At 44.6% G+C, this 19,809-nt stretch overlaps 1 protein-coding gene across 3 annotated transcripts in view; it reads right to left on the bottom strand.

The window, feature by feature from the left end:
- Nucleotides 1–1,886: 1,886 nt before the first annotated feature.
- The window catches only part of CDHR3 (cadherin related family member 3), a 66,839-nt gene continuing 48,916 nt past the window's right edge, over nt 1,887–19,809 (bottom strand). For 2 of the 3 annotated variants that reach the window (XM_069801817.1, XM_069801818.1), the window contains 8 exons: nt 16,383–16,609; nt 14,487–14,658; nt 12,588–12,832; nt 9,815–9,996; nt 8,406–8,419; nt 6,897–6,928; nt 5,929–5,977; nt 1,887–3,097 (listed from right to left, as the gene is read on the bottom strand). In XM_069801817.1, coding sequence (XP_069657918.1) covers nt 2,880–3,097; nt 5,929–5,977; nt 6,897–6,928; nt 8,406–8,419; nt 9,815–9,996; nt 12,588–12,832; nt 14,487–14,658; nt 16,383–16,609 — 1,139 coding nt within the window. In that variant the 3' untranslated portion in view covers nt 1,887–2,879. Of the gene's footprint in view, nt 3,098–5,928; nt 5,978–6,896; nt 6,929–8,405; nt 8,420–9,814; nt 9,997–11,054; nt 11,520–12,587; nt 12,833–14,486; nt 14,659–16,382; nt 16,610–19,809 lie in introns of those variants that run through there. The other variant, XM_069801819.1, reaches the window with a different exon arrangement.

Genomic DNA, 19,809 nt, shown 5'->3' with positions numbered 1-19,809 from the left:
AAGCACAAAAGCTGGTCTAGCAATTAGATGAGGTTTCTAACCTCATCTAATTTAAATTACACATTTAAAGCTGCACTGCATAAGTAGCATAATCTGTATTTTATGAAATAACATATGCTTCTTTTACATATATGCAAAGTATCTTTTCATATATTGTTTCATACAATATGCAATAAATGTACATGTAGGTCAGTCAGTTCTGTTTTCTCTACTTTTGCTCTACTAAAGACAGGCCAAAGAAATGAATGGCTGTGCTTTGGCTCAGTGAGACCTGAATTCATTCTTGATTCCTTCACGGGGAGGAAAGTCAATAGTAGTAGGGGCAGCTGATAGGAAAATTGTGCTGCTTTTGCATAAAGATGATGCTCCAATAAAGCCTTGTTATTCCTTGATTTTGTAGATCCAAATGTGGTTTTGTGCATGGCCAAAATAAGGTCTTACAGTGAAGATCAGGATGAATTAGTTGGAGCTGGAGATCAGCATTGCACATATTGAAGCAACAGTGTGAGTGAGGAAGGATGTAGCTGTGCTTTATGGTCAGCACATTTGTTTCTCCATGCAGCAAGTAGCACGGGACTCACAAGATGCCTTATCTTGCCTGAACCTGCCCCCCAAAAGGCTGAGTACACCAGCTAAACTCACCTCATCTGGACCGAGGCATCCTGGGCAGTGTTAGCTCTTAGATCTGGCAGCTCTTAGATCTATGGTGCCTCTGTAGAGCTGTCAGTTGTTCAGAGGTTAGAGTATATGACCATCACTACGAGGGTAGTTGCTTTTCACCCAGCTGTTGGCCAGCTGTGGGAGATTACGGCACCAGCAGCATTGGCCCTGACAATACCTTTGCATATATGGATGTTCAGAGCATGCTGTGATACTGTGTTATGCTGCTGCTGCTGGTTTTGTTTTGGTTTTGGTTTTTTTTTTTTTCCCTGAGAAGGAAGGAAAGTAGTTTGTGTAGTTCAGCAGCGGGAACAGTAGTAAAGAAAGATGAATTTTCATCAATCTCTTTCCAGGTTTCCTGGCTGAAACTACAGCCTGTCTCTGCCTCCCCTTAAAAAAAGGTTATTATCTCTTAATCACAAAAGTAGAATGAGAGGAATCAAGGAAGCAGAGCGGCTGCCCTAGACGAATGCCCAGGAAAATAAATATGAAAGCCTGTGTATCTTCCTGTCATGAAAACAATGCAGTTAAGTTCTTCAGGTAACAAAGATTTAACATTCGTAGGTGCTAGGAGTGCCTGTGGGTAGCTTGGTGTCAAGAGTGATAGAAAGTTCAGAGTTACAGCAGTACTACCAGATACCACAGAATTTCTCTATGTCACTGGAAAACCACCTGCATAGAAATTGAATATATCGTATTTACAGCAAACAAATGCAAACAATGGTGGGTTAGAGCTCTGAACGTGTGGATAGCCCTGTTGGTGCTGGAGGGTCAAACAGCACTACAACAACTGCCGCAGACACAGTAAACTGATAACATGCTCAGAGAGTATAAATCACTCTTTCCTATCTCTATCATTGTGGTGTTCATGACATGCTGGGTTTCTGATTGTGCAAAGAAATGGCATTTGACTGAAGATGTTTGGTGTTTGTAAGGGAAATTGTTCCTGAGACAAACCGCTCCTTTGGAGCACGGCAAAGACTCACAGCGCTGTGATGGGTGGTTTTGTAAAGCATAGGATCCTCGATGAAATTACCCTGGGTCTCTCCATCCAGGTCCTCCAGTGTATGACAAAAATGAATATATGTGATGGATTGGATAAAATCTTAATTGACTGTCCCTGCTCAACTTAAACTGAGTATTTTCTTTTGCCACCTGATATCGGTACCTTGCCACCAAAAAAACTTTTTGTTATCAGGGAAGAAAAGAAGCCAAGACACTGAGTATTAAGTCATCATTTATAATTAATTTTCTTCAAATTAAAATAATTTTCTGAAATCATGTAGGGTTTGCTTGTTTTATATCAGCTTCTTAGATAGCACTTACATCATACATGTGCACACTCAGAAAAGATTATTTCACCCCATGTGTTTACTGTCATTATTCTTTTGAGTGTGTTTGACTTGATTCTGTAAAACATTAAATATGCCAGAGGAGATATGAAAAGTGAAGATATTGAATGCTGCTAGTGTTACAAAAGATACATAAGCTGAAAGCGTTGACACGATGGCCTGAGATACCATAACAAGCTGTGGGTTTTCTCCACTCCAAAACTGATTTCAAGACATGTTTTTTTCTAGAGCAAGATGGAAGGGCAAGGAAGTGCTGAAATAAAATACTGAATGAAAAGAAAACACTTCTAGCTTTTACCAGCAAACTTTTCAACCCTGATGTGCTTTTCACCCATTCTGCTGCTCAGCAGGGATGGGAGACCCCATTCACTGGTGAGAAAGCATGTCTGAGTGTATGCTGCTGTCCCCAAAGGCAGTCAGAAGATGTGGCTGTGTTGGTCTGGCGGGGCAAAGCTCTTCCAGGAGGAAACTGCCAGTGGCAGTGGGCAGCGGATGCTTCTGTCTGCCACTCTGCATTCGTTTCCTCTTCTCCCCCTTTCACATCCTCCCCTTCTCTCCCACTCTTACCTGCACCCACCAAAGGTTAAGTTCAGCTTCACCCTGCTTTTGAGTCCAGTTGCAGCGATGGCCACCTTATGTTTTGTAGCTGAGATATATAGAAAGAAAATCACATCTGATTCTTTGGCCGTTCAGAGCAGGGTTTGTTTGGGAGGTGCCTTGGAGTCTCAGGCACTCCGCTTTAAGGCTGGCTTAATGGCAACACAGTGTTCATTTTGGGAGAGAAGGTCAGTATCTGCCTTAGGGGGCTGGTGAGGATAACCCACTGTCCTCAGACTCCTCTTTCTGCTTTTGTAATCTCAGCCCTGCCTAGGGCTTAGCAGCTGGTTTTGTCTCTGCAGTCAGCTCTTTCCTCTTCTCTGAAGGCTCTTTTTTGCTTGGTGCGCCTGCTCTGTCTGTCCCTTGGCCACTATTGTCTGTGGCACTGGATGTTACCTGCATGGCCAGCGCTGGCTGAAGGGGCTCGTTGCTCTTCTTCCACCTCCGGGCCCCCGAATGCGTATTAAATTCATAGATTTTGCCAGTAACTTGCAAGGGAGAAAAGACAATCAATTAAAATCATTCCTGCTTTGGCAGATTAAGACACGACAGTCTCCTCAGGATGGGGTTGAAATGAGAAATATGAAGCACCTGGAAAATCAGCTGAGTTGGGGAGGTAGCCCTGAGAGGGAAAGCCTCATTTCCATGAGTGTGGGGACCTGGGCATTGTGGTGCCCACTCAGGGGAGATGCTATTCTATCAGTATAAAAACTGGCTCTGCAGTTCGGGGAATAGGAATATTCAAAACATTCCTATTCCAAAAAACCCGACCTTGTTATCATCCTATACCTCTGTCCAAGCTACAGCTACCATGAGTTAACATGGGCAGTGTAACAAACACATCCATAGTCCTTAGCTGTTAGGACTAACTCTCCCCAAAATTTTGCCTTTGGCTATGATAAGCAAGGCCATGGTATATGTCTGTGTCTATTTTTTCAAGTAGAGTTGCCTGCCTGAGGTAGCAAAACCTGCTAGGAGCACAATATCCTACATACATCTTCCAGACCATGTCAGGTTTTCTAGGTTCACCCAAGACTTGGACATCTGGGATCCCCAGTGAGTTTTGGCCATATGCATTTCTTCTCCATTTGCACAAAATGCTTTCCCCCAGGCTTGCTGTGTACATTGTCATTAATAGAGTGAAATACTATCTATTTTCTGTTTGTGCAAGTACATGCTTCCTTCATATATATAAAATACTGTTAAATTTGGGTTGTTTAGCACACATGGCTACCTTTCCTTGTTAGAAAAATTTTTGGCCCTCTTCAGATTTTATGGGTAATTTCTACTTGAACATTAAAAGCAAGTATCTTCTCCTTCAGTTCTTTTACTAGCTAGAGATAGGTGGAAAAATTGCCATGCGTCTAGTGTGATGATTGCCTCACAGTCTAAATCACTGTCTCTTGCTAAACCGACACAGAATCAGGAGCTATAGTGGCACTTTTTGTAATTAAACATTATTAATATGAGACAAACAAAAGACCGTTAAAGCCTGGAAAGAAATGGTTACGTGTTACTACATGTTACAGTTTGTATCAGAATTAATGGTTTCTGACACATTAACACATTCTGAGCAATTAAAGATGAAACTGGATCTCTTTACATGTTATTTTTCCTGACTGCTTACAAGGCGGGCATGTTAAAGCAGCCCAGATCAGGAAGCAGCTCCTGACCATCCCTCCTAATCATATTCCACAGATGATGTCTTGGGAATTATTAAACCTCATTACCAAACCACCAACACGTGATCCTCTGGAGTTTGGGATGAGCCATGGAAGGAGAAGGGAGGAGTGGGGAACACACATTTCTCTGCTGACGCCACAAAGCTGTGTCATAGCTTAATGTTTGTGTTGGGCATGACACAAACACTATGGCTCTGGAGGGCAGTTTGGATGGGCTCAGATATCCTTGTCTGGTGTGGTCAGGTTTGCTGAGGAAGGGAGCCACCAGCTGGCCTGCAAAAACACCGGGAAGGAGCTCTTGCAGCAGCCAAGAACATCCATGTTTAATATATTATAAATGCAGTTATACAGGGAAAAAGCAGGGACTTTGGAGCCCATCCCCCCAGATCTCTTTATAAATAGCAGGTGGGCTTGGACCTTGACCAAACTGGCCTTGAGCAGCCTTGTGGATGGGCTTAACTGCACAGTAGGGTCCCATTTGTTTGCCCAAATTCTACTGAAGTCCGCATGCCTAGTGTTTCCCATTAGCTCACAGCATCCGACAGCTCTGAGCCAGCTAATATGAAACACAAGGTACAGGCACTTGGGTGGAAATTTGGGCAGATGAATCCAAGCCTTGAAACAAGCCTGCCTTCTTCTGGATAATTTTTAGACCTATTGTTTCAGACCTATTTTCATATCTATTAGTTAAAGACCTATTTTGACTGACTGTCACATTTTAGCAGCACACCCCCTGCCCCCCCGGCCCCATGCTAGGGCCCTCAGCCATTAGACACAGGGCCGGGGACCCTAATGCCAGGCCAAGCATCGCAGTGCAGGACTCAGGCATGGGCTGTGGTTCAGGGGGATGAGGTAAGATGGATCAACCCTTAGGAAAAAAATATTTTTCTGTAATGAACCCTGCTGCAGAGCACAGTGGCTGTCACTTGGGGAAAGGGATATGCACTACACCTGCTGGGTCATCCTGGTTTTCCTATCTTTTGCGTTAATTTCACTTTTCGCAGCTGGTTAATCAGATATGCTCAGAGTTAGCATAGCTGGAGCCCAGTGACACACTCAGTAGCTGACGCCACCACAACTGCATCTAAAAGCAAATGGTCTTCCCTTTCCTCCCCAACAAGCGGTGCTCGAGCCTTAGATAAACAGCAGCAGTGCACTTGCTGCAAGGGAGGAGATTTGTGCAGGAGTGAGTAACTCACCCACCCACTCTGCATCCAAGGAGAGGTTTAAGAGACGAAGTCAGTACATCTGCGGCTAAATTAATCTGCTGGCCATTTCCCAGACATGGGAAGGGTGAAACCACGTAGCCATGACAGCACCAGAGCAGGAGGCTTGCAGCAAATTCCTCCTCCCCTCCCACCTTCCTATACCAGATCCATACATTCAGTTTTAGCAGAGGAGTAGTGAATAATCTGGCCATCAGATGTGTGATTTCAAGGTCCATAAGTACATTCTACCACTAGAAATATTACTAGGGCACTGTCTTGATTTTCACTATCTGTGAAATATAGCTCCCATTCTCCTTGGAAACAGCAAACCTGAAATATGAAAAGCAAATGTTGAACGATATTTAAATCAACTACTCCAGTTTGTTTCCAGCCAAATATTCACATCCACTGTTAATTGCTTTTTATTACCTGGGTCTCTGGCTTCTCCATCAAAGACAGTGTTTAGCTTTGTCATTGTCTGTGAAGAGAGACAAAATGTGAAATGAATCCTGTGAATTAACTGAGTAGGAAGGAGGAGCAGTGACTTGGAAACAGTGACCTACATGGATGGAGGCGGATTTGTATGACCTGCATATTGCATTCCTGTAGGCTGGGTTTAATCAAAACTGGCAACAAAAGCCATTTGTGGTGTAGGGTGTTGCCACTAGATGTTCAAAGAAGAATTAATAAGGTCTGACATGCTAAATGCCTCCATGTGTGTAACCACAAGAGGGTCACCTCCACCCAGAGGAGGCTTGGGAATCCCCTCTCTAAAGAACTTGGGGAGGGAGAGTACACTAATGAAAGTCCCTTGCAGCCCTTATGCTATTACGGCTACGAAAAAGGAAGGAGGCCCAAGCTCTAGCAGCAAAGAAACATCTATTACAGTGGAAATAACTATGGTGTTTTGCTGCAAACAGCTTATCAAGACCAAATTCTTTACAGATTGGGTACACTTGTGTACCTTACTGGTTGCACTCAGGTGAGTTAGGGTTAGCTGCACGGGTCAGTGGTGTCCCAGCAGCACAACATTGCCAAGCCGGGGCACTTGTCATCCTGCCTCTGCGGCTGCAGTGAATTTCGTTGTGTCTGCTCTGGGCACAGCCTCTCTGGCCTCCCACGTACTGGGGCTGCCAGAGAGGCTGGAGAATTCGGCACTTGAAAGCAAAGGGGCCACAGTGCGGGTGAGCACCCCTCACCCCCAGTGTTGCCTCCAAATACAGAGGCCAATTGGGGCACAGAAGCATTTTGCATTTGGGGACAATCCTTTTTTCCTTGCCTGTCATTTTTATATTCTCTTTGGAAAATGGACACCTTTCACAGAAAGGATCCTATGATCGTATTGCATGACGGGGCTGGGCAAAACCAGGTTTGGTTTTGAGGCTGGCAGTACTTACCACAATCACGTCTTTCTTAGGTTTCTTCTTTTCTACAGAAAGGAAAATGCACATTGTAAAGAATCAGATTTTTCTGACAGTCGCTAGAGACACTAAGGACAAGGTTTCCTCAAACAAATAGAGATTCTTGGTACTCAACTTCTGAGACCTCTCAAATGAGCCTTATTTATTTTCAAAGGCTGATCCCTCATATGATTTGAAAAGCGAATTCCTTCATAGTATTTTGGAGTGAGAATCCACAGTTGCCAATGACTAATCAAAATCTTAGCCTCGAAAAGTCTTATTCTTTCAGTAATGAGTAAATAACAATGGTTTCTTTAACATATTTCGCTTTCTAAATAACATGAACAGATAGAGAAATTCACCTTTGGGGATATTTGAACTACAAATGTAGATTATGTTTTTCCATGAATGTTTGTAGTTGCAAAGCTTGTGCACTCAGATATGCACTTCGAGACAAAACAGGGAAGTGCTGCAGATCCAGTCAAGTAAAATTCAGATTGAACTGTTTGGTTATGTGTGAATTTACCACACTATTAACCCATCCCACATGCAAACAAATACAGCAGCAGTGCCATAGACATCTTGACAGCATGGATTTGTGGATGATACCCAACTAGTTGCTATGATTTCTTCTTGCTTGCTCCATGCCAATTTGTTTAATGGCCTTTCTTTGGAGAACTGAATGCCTGGCCACCAACGGGCTTTACAGCCAGGCATGCAATACTCTGAAGTGCTGCAGATGGGTCTCAACCTGAGCACTGACAGGAAACCTGTTGTGTCTGGCCTTTTCTGCCCAGCATTTGGGAACCAGTTTTTCAGAAAGCACCAAGCATCCATTTTTTGGAAACCAGCCAATGCTGATATGTCTCAAATTGGGCAACCAAAAGAACAGCTAATTTTGTTGGATTTTGTTAGTCATGTGTTTGGGAGATACTGATTGAGGAGAGGGAGTTATAAAAGCAAGGTCTTACTGAGCCCATATGAGCCATGCTTGCTAACAGAAAGCTAATGGGACTAAAAGGAACAAGACTGCTTAAAAAACTACTTTTTTTAATGTGCAACTTATACCCCTCATAAGTTATACAAACTCCTTTAAAAGCACCAATACTTTAAAATAAATCTTCAGCTACATGAAGTAATGGTGTCAAAGGAGCAAATGAAGGGATCAGAGAACAGAGAATTGGAGTGGAGATGACTCCTGAAGGTGCTATAGAGGGATGAGATTTTTTTTTAACAGATAGCATATGAATTGCATGTGAAAAATACAGTAATTCTTTAGCGTTCATGCCGGAATACCAGGCTACTCTGAATAGTTAATAGATTTGAAGACCAAAAGAACCATGAAATCACTTATGCAGGCATCCCATAATCAGCCAGGATTAAATAATCTCAGTACTCTTGTACTGGGTCAAATTTATTTGTCTAGAAATGGATTTACAAATTGTACACTCAATTGTAAACAAGATCTTGTTGTAAAGTATTAAAATATAGAAAAGAGGTACACACCTGCAGCATTTATCCTGAAATGAAAAAAAGATTAAGAGTGTAGTTAACAAATGTCATACTTTTGCCTACATAAAAATACCACGCTTTGTTCTCTTTCATTTGGCAAGAAGGATGTGTTTCCTTGAGTTCTGGGGTTTGCTTGTTTTGTTTGGTTTCTGGTTTTGCTTTCACTGAAGGCCTGCATCATTTAATGCTGCTCTCAAACAGGAAAACAGCCCTGAGCATTGCTCTAACACCTCTCCAAGAAGGGATGGTATTAAAAAAATAAAGTCTTATTGATGATAGCATTATGGATTTATATAATCTGGAAAAATACACTTTAAAATATTGTCATCTTGTTCCATCCTTGGAGGAAGGTCAATTTTTTGGATGTAATGTGCTCAGATAATAGCTTTTAAAATATTTGAAAGGTTGTAAATGTTTTTGAAAATACAGAAATTGCTTTTTAATGGGAGAGCCTGGCTCCCAATGAATCACTTGCCCTATTAATAAATAATAACAATAGCCAAGCTATGTGCTGCTAGATTCATCTGTCATTTTTATCACAAATTGCTAAATTCCTTGCACACACCATTTGAACTATAATCACAGTTATATATTACGTCTTTACATTTACTATAATTTCTAAATTTAGGTCCAAATCCTGAGAATACTAATAGAAATCCTTTTCTTTTTAATCCCAGTCCACTTAAAGAGCTGCTTATCATTGTTTTGTGAAGTAAAAAGTCAATTTAGAGGCAGTCTGGCTCCAGCCCACTGAGAAGGCAGCCCGCAGGGATCTCTGCTGCTTCCCACAATGAACCAGAGCTGGTCCCAGGTGCTTCCGTGGCTTTTGCCAAGCACGAGCACTTAGAGGTACCACAAAGCTTTGTGGGTCAGAGCCTTGCAACAGGCTTGGGTAAAACTCCAGGAAATCTGCAGAAGTTTTGCCAGAACAAAGAATTTGGCATGAGCACCAAGGTTTGGAAAAGACTCTGGGATCTGTAGCTGGGAGGGAGGAAAATGCATCCAGTAACTAACTACCTAGATGTGAGATCCCTCGGAGTGGGAGCCAAATACAAACCAAAAACATTTGTATTTTTGGTCAGCACGGTCAGGCACAGACTCTGACTGCATCTCACGAGCATAGCTGCCTTTAGAGGTCATAATTGTTAATTCCACTCTTACCTTCACCTAATGCTAATGTTAGTAAATCCATGGGAAAAAAAAGCCAAGGACATTTTTCCTTGATTTCATATCATTAACACCAAATATCACTGTAGCCGGTAATAGCATTTACTAGAGCTAAGGGCATACCGCTATAAAATATTCAAAGCATAGATTTCATTACGGCTGAAAGACCTGGGTTATCTCTGTCATCGCCAGGTGCTGCTGGGTACTTCCCCAGCGTGACATTTGGGAGGACTCACAGAAGCACGTCGCCTGCTTTGCCTGCCGGAGGGCAGCAGGTGCGGACCCACGTCGCCAGCAGGAACCCCAGGTACCCCAGCAGTCCGAGGAGCAGCAAACTGCCGAGGGTGATGACAAACGGCACGTACCACGCCGATTCAGAGTAGAGGTTTTCCATTTTTGTCACAACAGTGAAGCCAGGCTTTAAAAACAAGATAGGGTAAGTTCCTCAAGGCTGCATACTTGTAAGGTTACTGACACCTTTCATCTGGTTGAACTTCTGCACTGAAGCACCTGGCCCAAGCTTGCCCCGAGGCTCTGCAGATGATGGGCAGAGGGAGATAGTGTCTGCTGGAGACAGTGATTCATCCCACGTACCTGCCTGCCGACTGCCAAGGCAGCTCAGATGACTGAGATGGACTACAGAGCTCCTGGGGCAACCAAAGGCAGGTGAAATGGAGCCCACCCACGATGCAAAAAGGAGGTTCCAGATCATGTTTCAATGTCTTATATTAAAATAAACATGCCATGGTGGGGTTTAAAAACCTCAGGTTGCCTGAGAAGCTGCAAGCACACTGTTGGAGGGTGAGCAAGTTCAGGGAATACTGCCATTACCGAGATAATGGTTTCTTGTTACCTAAGGCAAAACTGGAATTAGGTCATCTTCACTGCAGTGATCGTTTGGCCCGCTTTGTAAGAGGAGTTGAACCCCAAGGAATTGGGTTATTGTATAAAAAGAAATGAAACTCCTTTTCTTTACCCTGTGACTTGTTCCAGAAGGGAAAACCACACTTCCTGAGCAGTTCCTATCTCCCACGTCTTCCTGAGTGCCAGGAGACACGTCTCTGAGCTGGCACTTCACTTGGTGCTAGCAACTCATTCATTAAGGTCCCATCATGAAACTGTCCTCATACAGATTAGAAATTACTCTTTTGCTCTACCTGGGTCGTCACCTAGTGTGGTACTATTAGTTTTGATCATCTACTGAAGTTTTTATTTAATTTTCTGTAAGACATTTGTAATCACATTGTGTATGAAATTTAGTAGGGTATCTATTTCTTTCCTTTTTAAGGATACCTTTAAAATAACCTATTTAGCCTTGCAAGAAAAGGTACATCCAATCCTTACAGAAACGCTCAGATAATCTCAAGATCACCACCACCACTCCATCCTCACTGGGACTGAAGTCACAAGTGACTTTTTGTGACAGGGCTTCTTTTCTACACTACCAGCCTTCCAGCATCTGATTCAAGTTGCTGCACTGAACGAACACATGTAAGGAGTAGTGATGTGAGAAGCTGCTGTAATGGAAGTGCTCTTCTGGAAAATAGACTGAAAGTGGAAGGCTGATATCTCTGGAGGGGGCAGATTTAACACTGTGGTATGTGGTCGAGACTGTTTGTGTTCGTGGTAAAGCGTGAGAAAGAAATACAGAATAAGTTTTGTTATTCAGCTTAACTTTTCATTTCCACATCAAGTAGGGGGAGGAGAGGGCTGTGAGAAAACCGTTTATTCCTTCCCAACAGAGCATTAGATAATAACAGGGTTATTAATCAGTCTGCAAGTTTGGATTTAAGCATTTTCATAGCAAACCATCCAGATTTGCATGTACTGTTTGCAGATCCTCTGATTCTGCCTCAGTTACCAGTAGCCCCTAGAACATCCAGACCATTTTACAGTGAATAGCTCTTTTACTCCTTCACCAGCATACTCATATTTTCATTCCTGCATGCAAGAGAAAAAAGAGTAATGCCATCTGCAGGCAGGTGGAAAATGGACGGACTCTGGATGACGGAGAGATGATGCAGCAAGGTGTGAGGGCAGTGACTGGCACAAGGATGGGGACAGAGTGGTCCGTACTCTCAGGCTGTGCTGCTTCTTCTGCAGACAGGACGAAAGCACACTCTCCTCACGCTCTGCACCAGCCTGATGGAAATCAGCTCCAAAATGAAACTGGTGAGCCAGAGCTTGCCTGGCATGGCTGTGCGGAGGAGTAGACTGTATTGCTGGGACACAGGCCCACAGCTCCACAGGCTGTGCAAGGCCAGATCCCACCCTGGCTGCCAAAAGCTGTGCAGGCTTCCCCAGCTCAGCTGTGGACCACCATGTGGGCAGGGAGCTCAGGAAAGACCCATCCCACCTCTCTGGGTTTGCTGTGTGAAACCTCAGCAACACGCTGAGGCTCTGCACAACTGCTTCAGTTCCTGACAGGCAGCTCAAAGTTTTACATGATGGTGACCTCAGGGATGGAAAAAAGCCCCTTCCAAGTGATGAGGATTTCTTGTTGCTGTTGTTGCCTATTTCAACTTTGGTAGCCGCAGATTAATGTGTCCCACTGCTAAAGCAGCACATAGAAGTGCAAGGCAGCTGGGGGAGTGACTAGCTATAAATAAAAAAAGAGGTAGTGCAAAATGCATGAGGTAATTTTAAGGTTCCAGGCAAAGATTAACCTCTGCTCTTTCCTTATTAAGAAAGCTGCCAAAAATCTTTAACTTTCCAGTTGCATGGTAATAGCAGTGTGCCCGGTCCTTTGGCTACTTGCCCTTTTTGTTTTAGAAACTAAAATACAAAACATACGTTACGACTCTGTACCTGGGACCAATCCTTCATAACACTAAGAACATCAACCACCTTGGCCTCAGTGTAAGAGCACGGGGCTCAGCGCTTCCCAGGACTGGACCCACTGTGGGTTTTTGCTTTCCTTTTGCATACATCTACCCTCTTTTCTTCATTCCTATGGAGATTAGTCCATAAAAGAAATGCAGAACTGGACATAAATTTCAGTGAACTTACCGTTGTGGTAATAACAGTAGTTGGGTTTGGGATAACTCTGATGCTTAAAGTCACCGTTCCAGTTTTAATTATGTCTGTAGTTCTGTCCCTGGCAGATAGTAAATTGTCATCTGTTATATAGACGTGCAGTCTGTAAATCCAGTTTGTATCAAGTCCGCTGTCATAGTCAAACCTTGATGCAAGAATCAGCCGAGATGTGTTGGAGCCAGCACTTGGTGAAAAGGTGAAATGATTGTTCACGTTTCCTGCAAAAAGCCAACACCAAAATGCAAAAAATTTTACTTTAATCCCACATTAAAGTAAATGCATGGAAGAAGCAAACAGATCAGTTTCTGTTGACAGCTTGTTACGGATCACTGTGCACCTGTATGGTGAAATATCGTTGACAAGAATGGCTCCTCGATCTTCCTGATACCATGTAAAATAATTTAAAACAGGACAGTCATAAAAGCATTAAAATATAGAATAAGACCCTCTATGGGGACACAGCTGAGATGAAGCTGTGGAAACACTTCAGAGCCATGGGGCGCACAAGAGGTCTCCTGCATGACCTGTCCTTACAGCCTGGAGAGCACCCAGAAGCAGCAGCACCCAGCTGGGGCGAGGACCCTACGCTGTTGCAGGGCTCATTCTGCTGCTGGGGTGTCCCTGGAGTGGCCCCTAGGCCACAGGGACACGACCAGTGTCTTCAGAGGTCCCTCCAGCCCTTCTCTACAGCTTATCCCTCTGCCCAGAGGCAGAGGCCTTTGAACAGGTCCCCCAGAAGAGAGCTAATGACTCAGGGACATTAATTGCCTTGAGGGCTTTGTCTGCACTGTGAGGGCAGAGAGGGGAGTTCAGTGATGCTGGCTCCCCAGCCCTCGTTTTCTGTCCATATAGCTGGAGACCTGCTAGCAGCCTGGGCTGCAGGTAGGCCAGCGGTTAGGGTCCGGACAGACCACACATACAAGAGATCGGAGCTATGAAAAGGCACCAAATGTGCTTTGGTTTTGCTCTCGTTGCCCCATAGCGCTCCAGAGTTGAAGTGACCTTGAAGCCCGTGTCTATTGTACAACACAAAATGGGCCCTGGGCTGCTCTGTGGCTCGGAGGCCAACTGCATGGCACAGCTCAAATCTGTACAGCCAAAAGTGGACCTGTGGTCAGACGCTGATTTACTAGTACAAACACAGCCTTTGTATGGGTTCGTGTGTAAATACCACTGCTGCAGAGCTCCTCTGTGGCGTTAAGGGGCTGCAATACGACAGAGGTTCTCTCTTTTTACGCTCACAGCTTTTTACTGGCACCTGGACAATCTGCTCCTTCCTTCTCAGCAGTCACCTCAGCAACAAAAAAAGGAACTGTCCCAAAAGAGTGCATTCCCTTTTTTGTGGAGTGTCATCCCATACCATTGCAGTTCTCTAAGTGGATGCAGCTGATTACTAGGTTCAAACACACATTCTTAAAATGGGGCTTTAATGCACACAGCATGGGCCAAGAACATGCAGGTTTGCTCAGTTGTTTTGAACTGTGTACCAGGATCTAAAGGTGAGGTATGCAGAGTAACAGAACCCACCATTGTTTCTCAAGATATACTCAGCTGTAATTGGAAGGGAAATTTGACCCTGCATATCATTCCAGCTCATTCTTCTGAAGTCCTTGTCAACTGTGTCATTAATTGCCAATTATTTAACATGGTGGGCAATCCAGTCTTGCAAAGGAATGGTTCTAGGTGGTAGCACCAGTAGCCAACTTGTGGAGCGACATCTCTTTTGGTAAGCAGCAAAGTAATGATGCGCAGAACTTGTGGATCACAACTAGCTTACCATGGCTAGATTTTTATTTACAAATCAAAGTGAACCATCAACATACATACGTTAAGTTTTGCACTGCTCCCAGCTCACAGACCGTGACACAGTACCTTCATTAATGATGTAACGGAAAGACCTGGGATCAGAATCGCGATCTTGACATTCAATCCTGAAGCCATTAATATTGGTCCCAACAGCTAAGCTGACTGGGATTTGAAATGAATAGAAATTGGGTGAACAAACTGGTTCTTCATCATTTACTTCCAAAACATTGACAGTTACCTGAAAGAAAAGAGCAATAGCAAGCTGAAGCTCCTCCACTGTACTGAGCCAGAATTTTATTAACTTCAGAAACTGTTTGGCTTTGCGCGTTTTGCTCTTTTGATCAACAGCAGCTGAAGAGCAATGAACCTCCCTTCCAATCTAGTTTCTACCAGAAAATGTCTGTGAACATTTGACCTTCAATTCTTCTTGTGATCAGCACTCTTCTGGGAACATGTTCCTTAACATGAACCATCTTCCAAGACCACGGGGGTTTTCAAGGTGATGTGTCTGACTACTTGAATCACCTGAATTGTGTCATAGTTAGAATGAGAAATAATAATAGTACCACGTATTCATTAAACTTCCTTTCAAACCTCTCAAATTGCTTCACAGTCATTAATTAGGCTTCTTAGCATATTTAATAATAATTCAGAGCATGAGCCATGGAAGGAAAGAATACTCCTTATAGACTGTTCCCAGTGAGAGATAAATGCTGGCAATGGCCTTCTGCATGACTGGGAGCACCCCAGGTAGCACCAGATGTGCTTAATGTCAGCTGGGATTAGCTGGCTGAGAGGAAAAGGTTACCCTTCTCAAAGCTCTTTCCTCTAATGCCTGTTGGTCTTTAACAGGCAACAGATAGACTTGTCATCATTAAAAGCTCCTAATGCTGAATTTTCCTTAATCGTCACCTTGAAATACAGCAGGTGATAAAGAGATTAAGTACCTCTCACCTAGCATCTCTATGGGTGGTGCTTGCCTGGAATAGAAAGCAAGCCTAGTATCTGTATCTTCCCCAACAGATGTGCAAAAGTCAAATGTAAGGCAGTCATGAGGGAGAAGATGTGAAAAGGAGTCTGTATGTGAAGGACACTGGGATTTTTTAAAAGAAGTGAATATAAAATACCTTTGTGGACATACCATCTATTTTTTCTTCTGAATATAATAGGTCTGGGCAGCAAACTTGAGCACAACCCTACTGTTTAATGTTATCACGGTGCCTGTCATGCTCTTGGCTCCTGCCAGATAGCACCATTGAGGACAAAACTAGATCACGATCAGGGGAAGGCACATGTAGGGTTTCATCTCCAGTAGGCCATGTGGACACAGCTGTACTGGGCTGGGCCCTCTGACATTGTCCCAAGAGGCTGTTCAAGCCTTCATCCCATCCCCGAGGTACGCAGCACATCCCCTATGTCCCAACCCATGAAAACACATATCTGTGTTTTCTGATAGGCTGCAACATGATTCTTGCATTACTTTGGGCACTTTGCAGTGAAAAAATGTCACATACAAAATCAAAAATATGTTTGAGGGCCAAGGGGCACTACACAGGGTCCAAAAACAACTTGACACTAAACATGGCTACAATTAGATTGTGCTACCTGGACTCAAGACCCTGTCCTTTTTCTATTTTCTGGTACATATGTAGCCATAAATATTATCTTAAATTGTGTAGGGCACTGAAAACAATTTCACTGCCCAGGTAAAATAAGAAAAAAAGACTGAGAAACAAAAACCATAGAGTTAAAAGTATAAAAATATTACTTTAATCCTTTTTGTAAGAAATAAACCAAGATTGAGTGAACACCACCTCTTTCATCTGACTAATACATGACTCTGTGCAGGGGTGGACTTGCCTTTTACAGACCAAAGTGCTTTGCCCAGTGTCTTACCATTCTTGCCAAGAAGAAGAGAGAAAAATGTAGATAAAGGGGGAGAAGTAGAGTGGATTTACTCACAGATGCTGTTGCAGTCTTCTCTTGGTCTGAGGCCTGTACTGTGAGAATGTGTTTCTGAGTTGTTTCATAGTCTAATCTAGCTAAAATCTTCACATCTCCTTTGGTGGGGCTGATCCAGAAGATATTTGTGTAATCCTTGGTGCCTCCTCCAGCTACGATGGAGTAAGTGATGACACTGGGTGACCAGTCCTTGTCTCTGGCATTCACTCTTCCAATGCTGGATCCCACTGAGAGACAGAAAATGCAATATTTCATTAACATTTTAAGGAAAGGGAGGTACAGAGTACTTGTTCCAACCACAACTTGATGAAACTGAACTAAAGATTTGTTTTAGAGTTTTCACCCCCCCAAAAGGAAAGCAAAGGTGTGAGAAATACTAGTTCACCATGCTGTGTTATGGCTCCCCAGTGTATGGGCTTGCCTGCTAGCAATAAATACCAAAATGCTTGGAGTCTGTACAGAACCACAACAGAAGTGCTCTGGCGGTGAGGGCCACCCCGAGCCCTGCACTGACACGCACGAACTCCCACCTTGTGGCAGCCCGAGCACGGCTTGGTTGGAGGAACAAGGCTCTTTGTCTGCCTTGAAAAGCAATTGCTGCCATTCCTTGCGAGGTGCTTGAAAAGCAGTTTGAATTACCTTTGTACCAAGCACGTATGAAGCAAAATACAAATGGCAGTGCTGTAAACTGTGAGAAAGAAGATGGGACTGTGCACGCCCATCTCTGCAGACACTGATTCAACGCTAAGTGGATCCACATGACCTGGGGATATACAGGATGAGTAGTCCACAAGCACAGAATAAGAAAGAAGATGTAAATGAAGGGTTGGCATATTTTTTTCTTTCCTGACCCTGTGAACTCCAGCCCTACCACAAACTGTTGGCTGCTGTTTGGTTCAGCAATAGCAAGCACCCTGTTAATGTCAACTCAGCCCAAAGCAAAAGGCAGTCTGAGTCAGAAAAAAACATATTATTTCTCTTGATAGTCTCAGTATCCAGCAAAGTTCTGTGGCTGACACACAGAGAACTTTACAGACATATCCATGTCACAGACAGGTTTCAAGTGTTATATCGCTAAGATACACATCAGTGGTATGAGGATACACACTCAGAACAGGAAACGCTACAAAATTCATCATATCATGCCCACTAGGAAACAGCGTAGAAAGTCAAGCTCCATCCACGCACCATAGAAATTAAAGCTAAGCGAGAAAAACAGGCTGCTGAGCAATGCGAGATGCTGGTATGAACACCTGAAGGTCAGGGTCCTCTGACTGCTGAGTGGCTGTCCTGTGCCTCCTCATCCCCCTTTAGCCTTCCTTGCTTTCCTGGCGGTTTGGGTCCTGCAGGAGCCAGGGCTGCCAGGGTTTCTCTGCCAGGCAGACCCCCCTGGGAGCCAGTCCCGCCACCCCAGCTTCCCCAGTCCCTCCAGCTCCCTTCCAGGCCGTGCATCCCCACGCCAGCTGCAGCTTTGCTGTACTCAGCAGTGGCCAGTTACGGCTTCTCCACAGGGCAGGCAGGAGTGATTTTTGCAGAGCTGTGGACCTTGGCAGGATCCTCCTGACCAGAGAATGAAGAAAACAGAGAGCTGAGGGCTGGAAATTTGGGCTTGCTTGTTTGCCCATGGCAAGGGAGAGGAGGTTGTGGGCAGGATGGTGGGGCTGCTTGAAGCATGCCTTTTCCTCCCCACCACACCCTGCCTTCTGGCTTAGGCAAATGGACAGAGAAGCACCACCGAGCCTACAGGTCTGCTGACCATAGCCACAGCTGCCTTTTCCTGTGCTTTAAGCATGCTCTGGCCATAATAATCCGATGAATTCAAGAAGATACTGGATTATCTGGCTGCTAAATCTCCTGGAGTTTCATGGGCAGCTTCACTATGTCCCACTCAGATGCAGAGATGCAGTTGGATGTCCTCCTTGGTGACATGGCCTTTGGGGCAGGTTTGTGAGTAACAGCAGCCTGGGGCAGTGTTGGACGTGCTGAAGGACAGGGCTGCCGGTCAGAGGGGCCCAGCAGGCTGGAGCTACAGGCCAACAGGACTCGTGGACCTCAGCACAGACAAATGCAAAGCCTGCACCAGCGCCAGAACAAGCCTATGCACCAGTGTGGGCTGAGACTGACTGAGCAGGCAGCAGCTCTGCAGGGAGGGATCCCAGGCTCTGGTGGACTAGTTACACATGAGCCACCAGGGCACTTTGGGGGAATGGAAACCACATACTGGGCTGTATTAACAAGTGTGTTACCAGCATATGCTGGGAAGTGACTAATCCACTCTGCTCAGCACTCATAGAATCACCGAATGGTTTGGGTTGGAAGGGACCTTAAAGATCATCTAGTTCCAACCCCCCTGCCATGGGCAGGGACACCTTCCACTAGACCAGATTGCTCAAAGCCCCATCCAAGCTGGCCTTGAACACTTCCAGGGATGGGGCATCCACAGCCTCTCTGGGCAACCTGTTCCAGTGTCTCACCACCCTCACAGTGAAGAATTTCTTCCTTAAATCTAATCCAAATCTACCCTATTTCAGTTTAAAGCCACTACCCCTTGTCCTATCACTATAGGCCACCCCTTGTCCTATCACTATAGGCCCTTGTAAGAAGTCCCTCTCCAGCTTTCCTGTAGGCCCTCTTTAAGTACTGGAAGGCTGCTATAAGGTCTCCCCGGATCCTTCTCTTCTCCAGGCTGAACAACCCCAACTCTATCAGCCTGTCTTCCTAGGAGAGGTGCTCCAGCCCTCTGATCCTTTCTGTGGCCTTCCTCTGGACCTGCTCCAACAGGTCCATGTCCTTATGTTAGGGGCTCCAGAGCTGAATGCAGTAAAGCTACCTGTGACCAGTTTGGGGGTCCAAGTACAAGAGAGTTACTAAAAACTAGAGAAAGGCTGGGTAGCGTTTAGCAGATGATGCAGGAAGAGAGGTTGGTGGGACTGGGTTTGTTCAGGGTGGAGAGGGGAAGGCAAAGGGGGGATTTAATTGCTGTGCTCCACTACCTAAAGGGCAATGATGCAGAAGACCCAGATACACTCTTCTCAGAAGGTGACAGTGAAAGGACGATAGAGAACAGACACAAACCACGACACAGAAAATTCCAGATGGGTACTAGATAAAATTATCTGGAATGAAGGTTGCTCAGCTGGAACAGGGGCTCAGAGAGGCTGTGGAGTCTCCATCCTTGGAGATTTTCAAAATGCAAGTGGATGAGGCCCCGAGCAACATGATCTAGCCTTGAAACTAGCCTCACTTGGAGCAAGAGTTGGACTTGAGACTCCCAGAGGTCCCTTACACCTTCAATTTTTCTGTGACCCTAGGAAGTTCAGAATGAAGGTCAAGATTTATCCAGCATATGTCTAATGTACCTCTCAAATTTTTCTCAGCCAAGAGAATAAAGCCAGTAAGTGAGGTCCTGGGGCAGAAGGCCTGTGTT

Source organism: Haliaeetus albicilla, chromosome 14, assembly GCF_947461875.1.
Source record: "Haliaeetus albicilla chromosome 14, bHalAlb1.1, whole genome shotgun sequence".
NCBI lineage: Eukaryota > Metazoa > Chordata > Aves > Accipitriformes > Accipitridae > Haliaeetus > Haliaeetus albicilla.
Note: the sequence above shows the minus strand (reverse complement) of the source record. Positions and strands in the feature narration are given on the sequence as shown.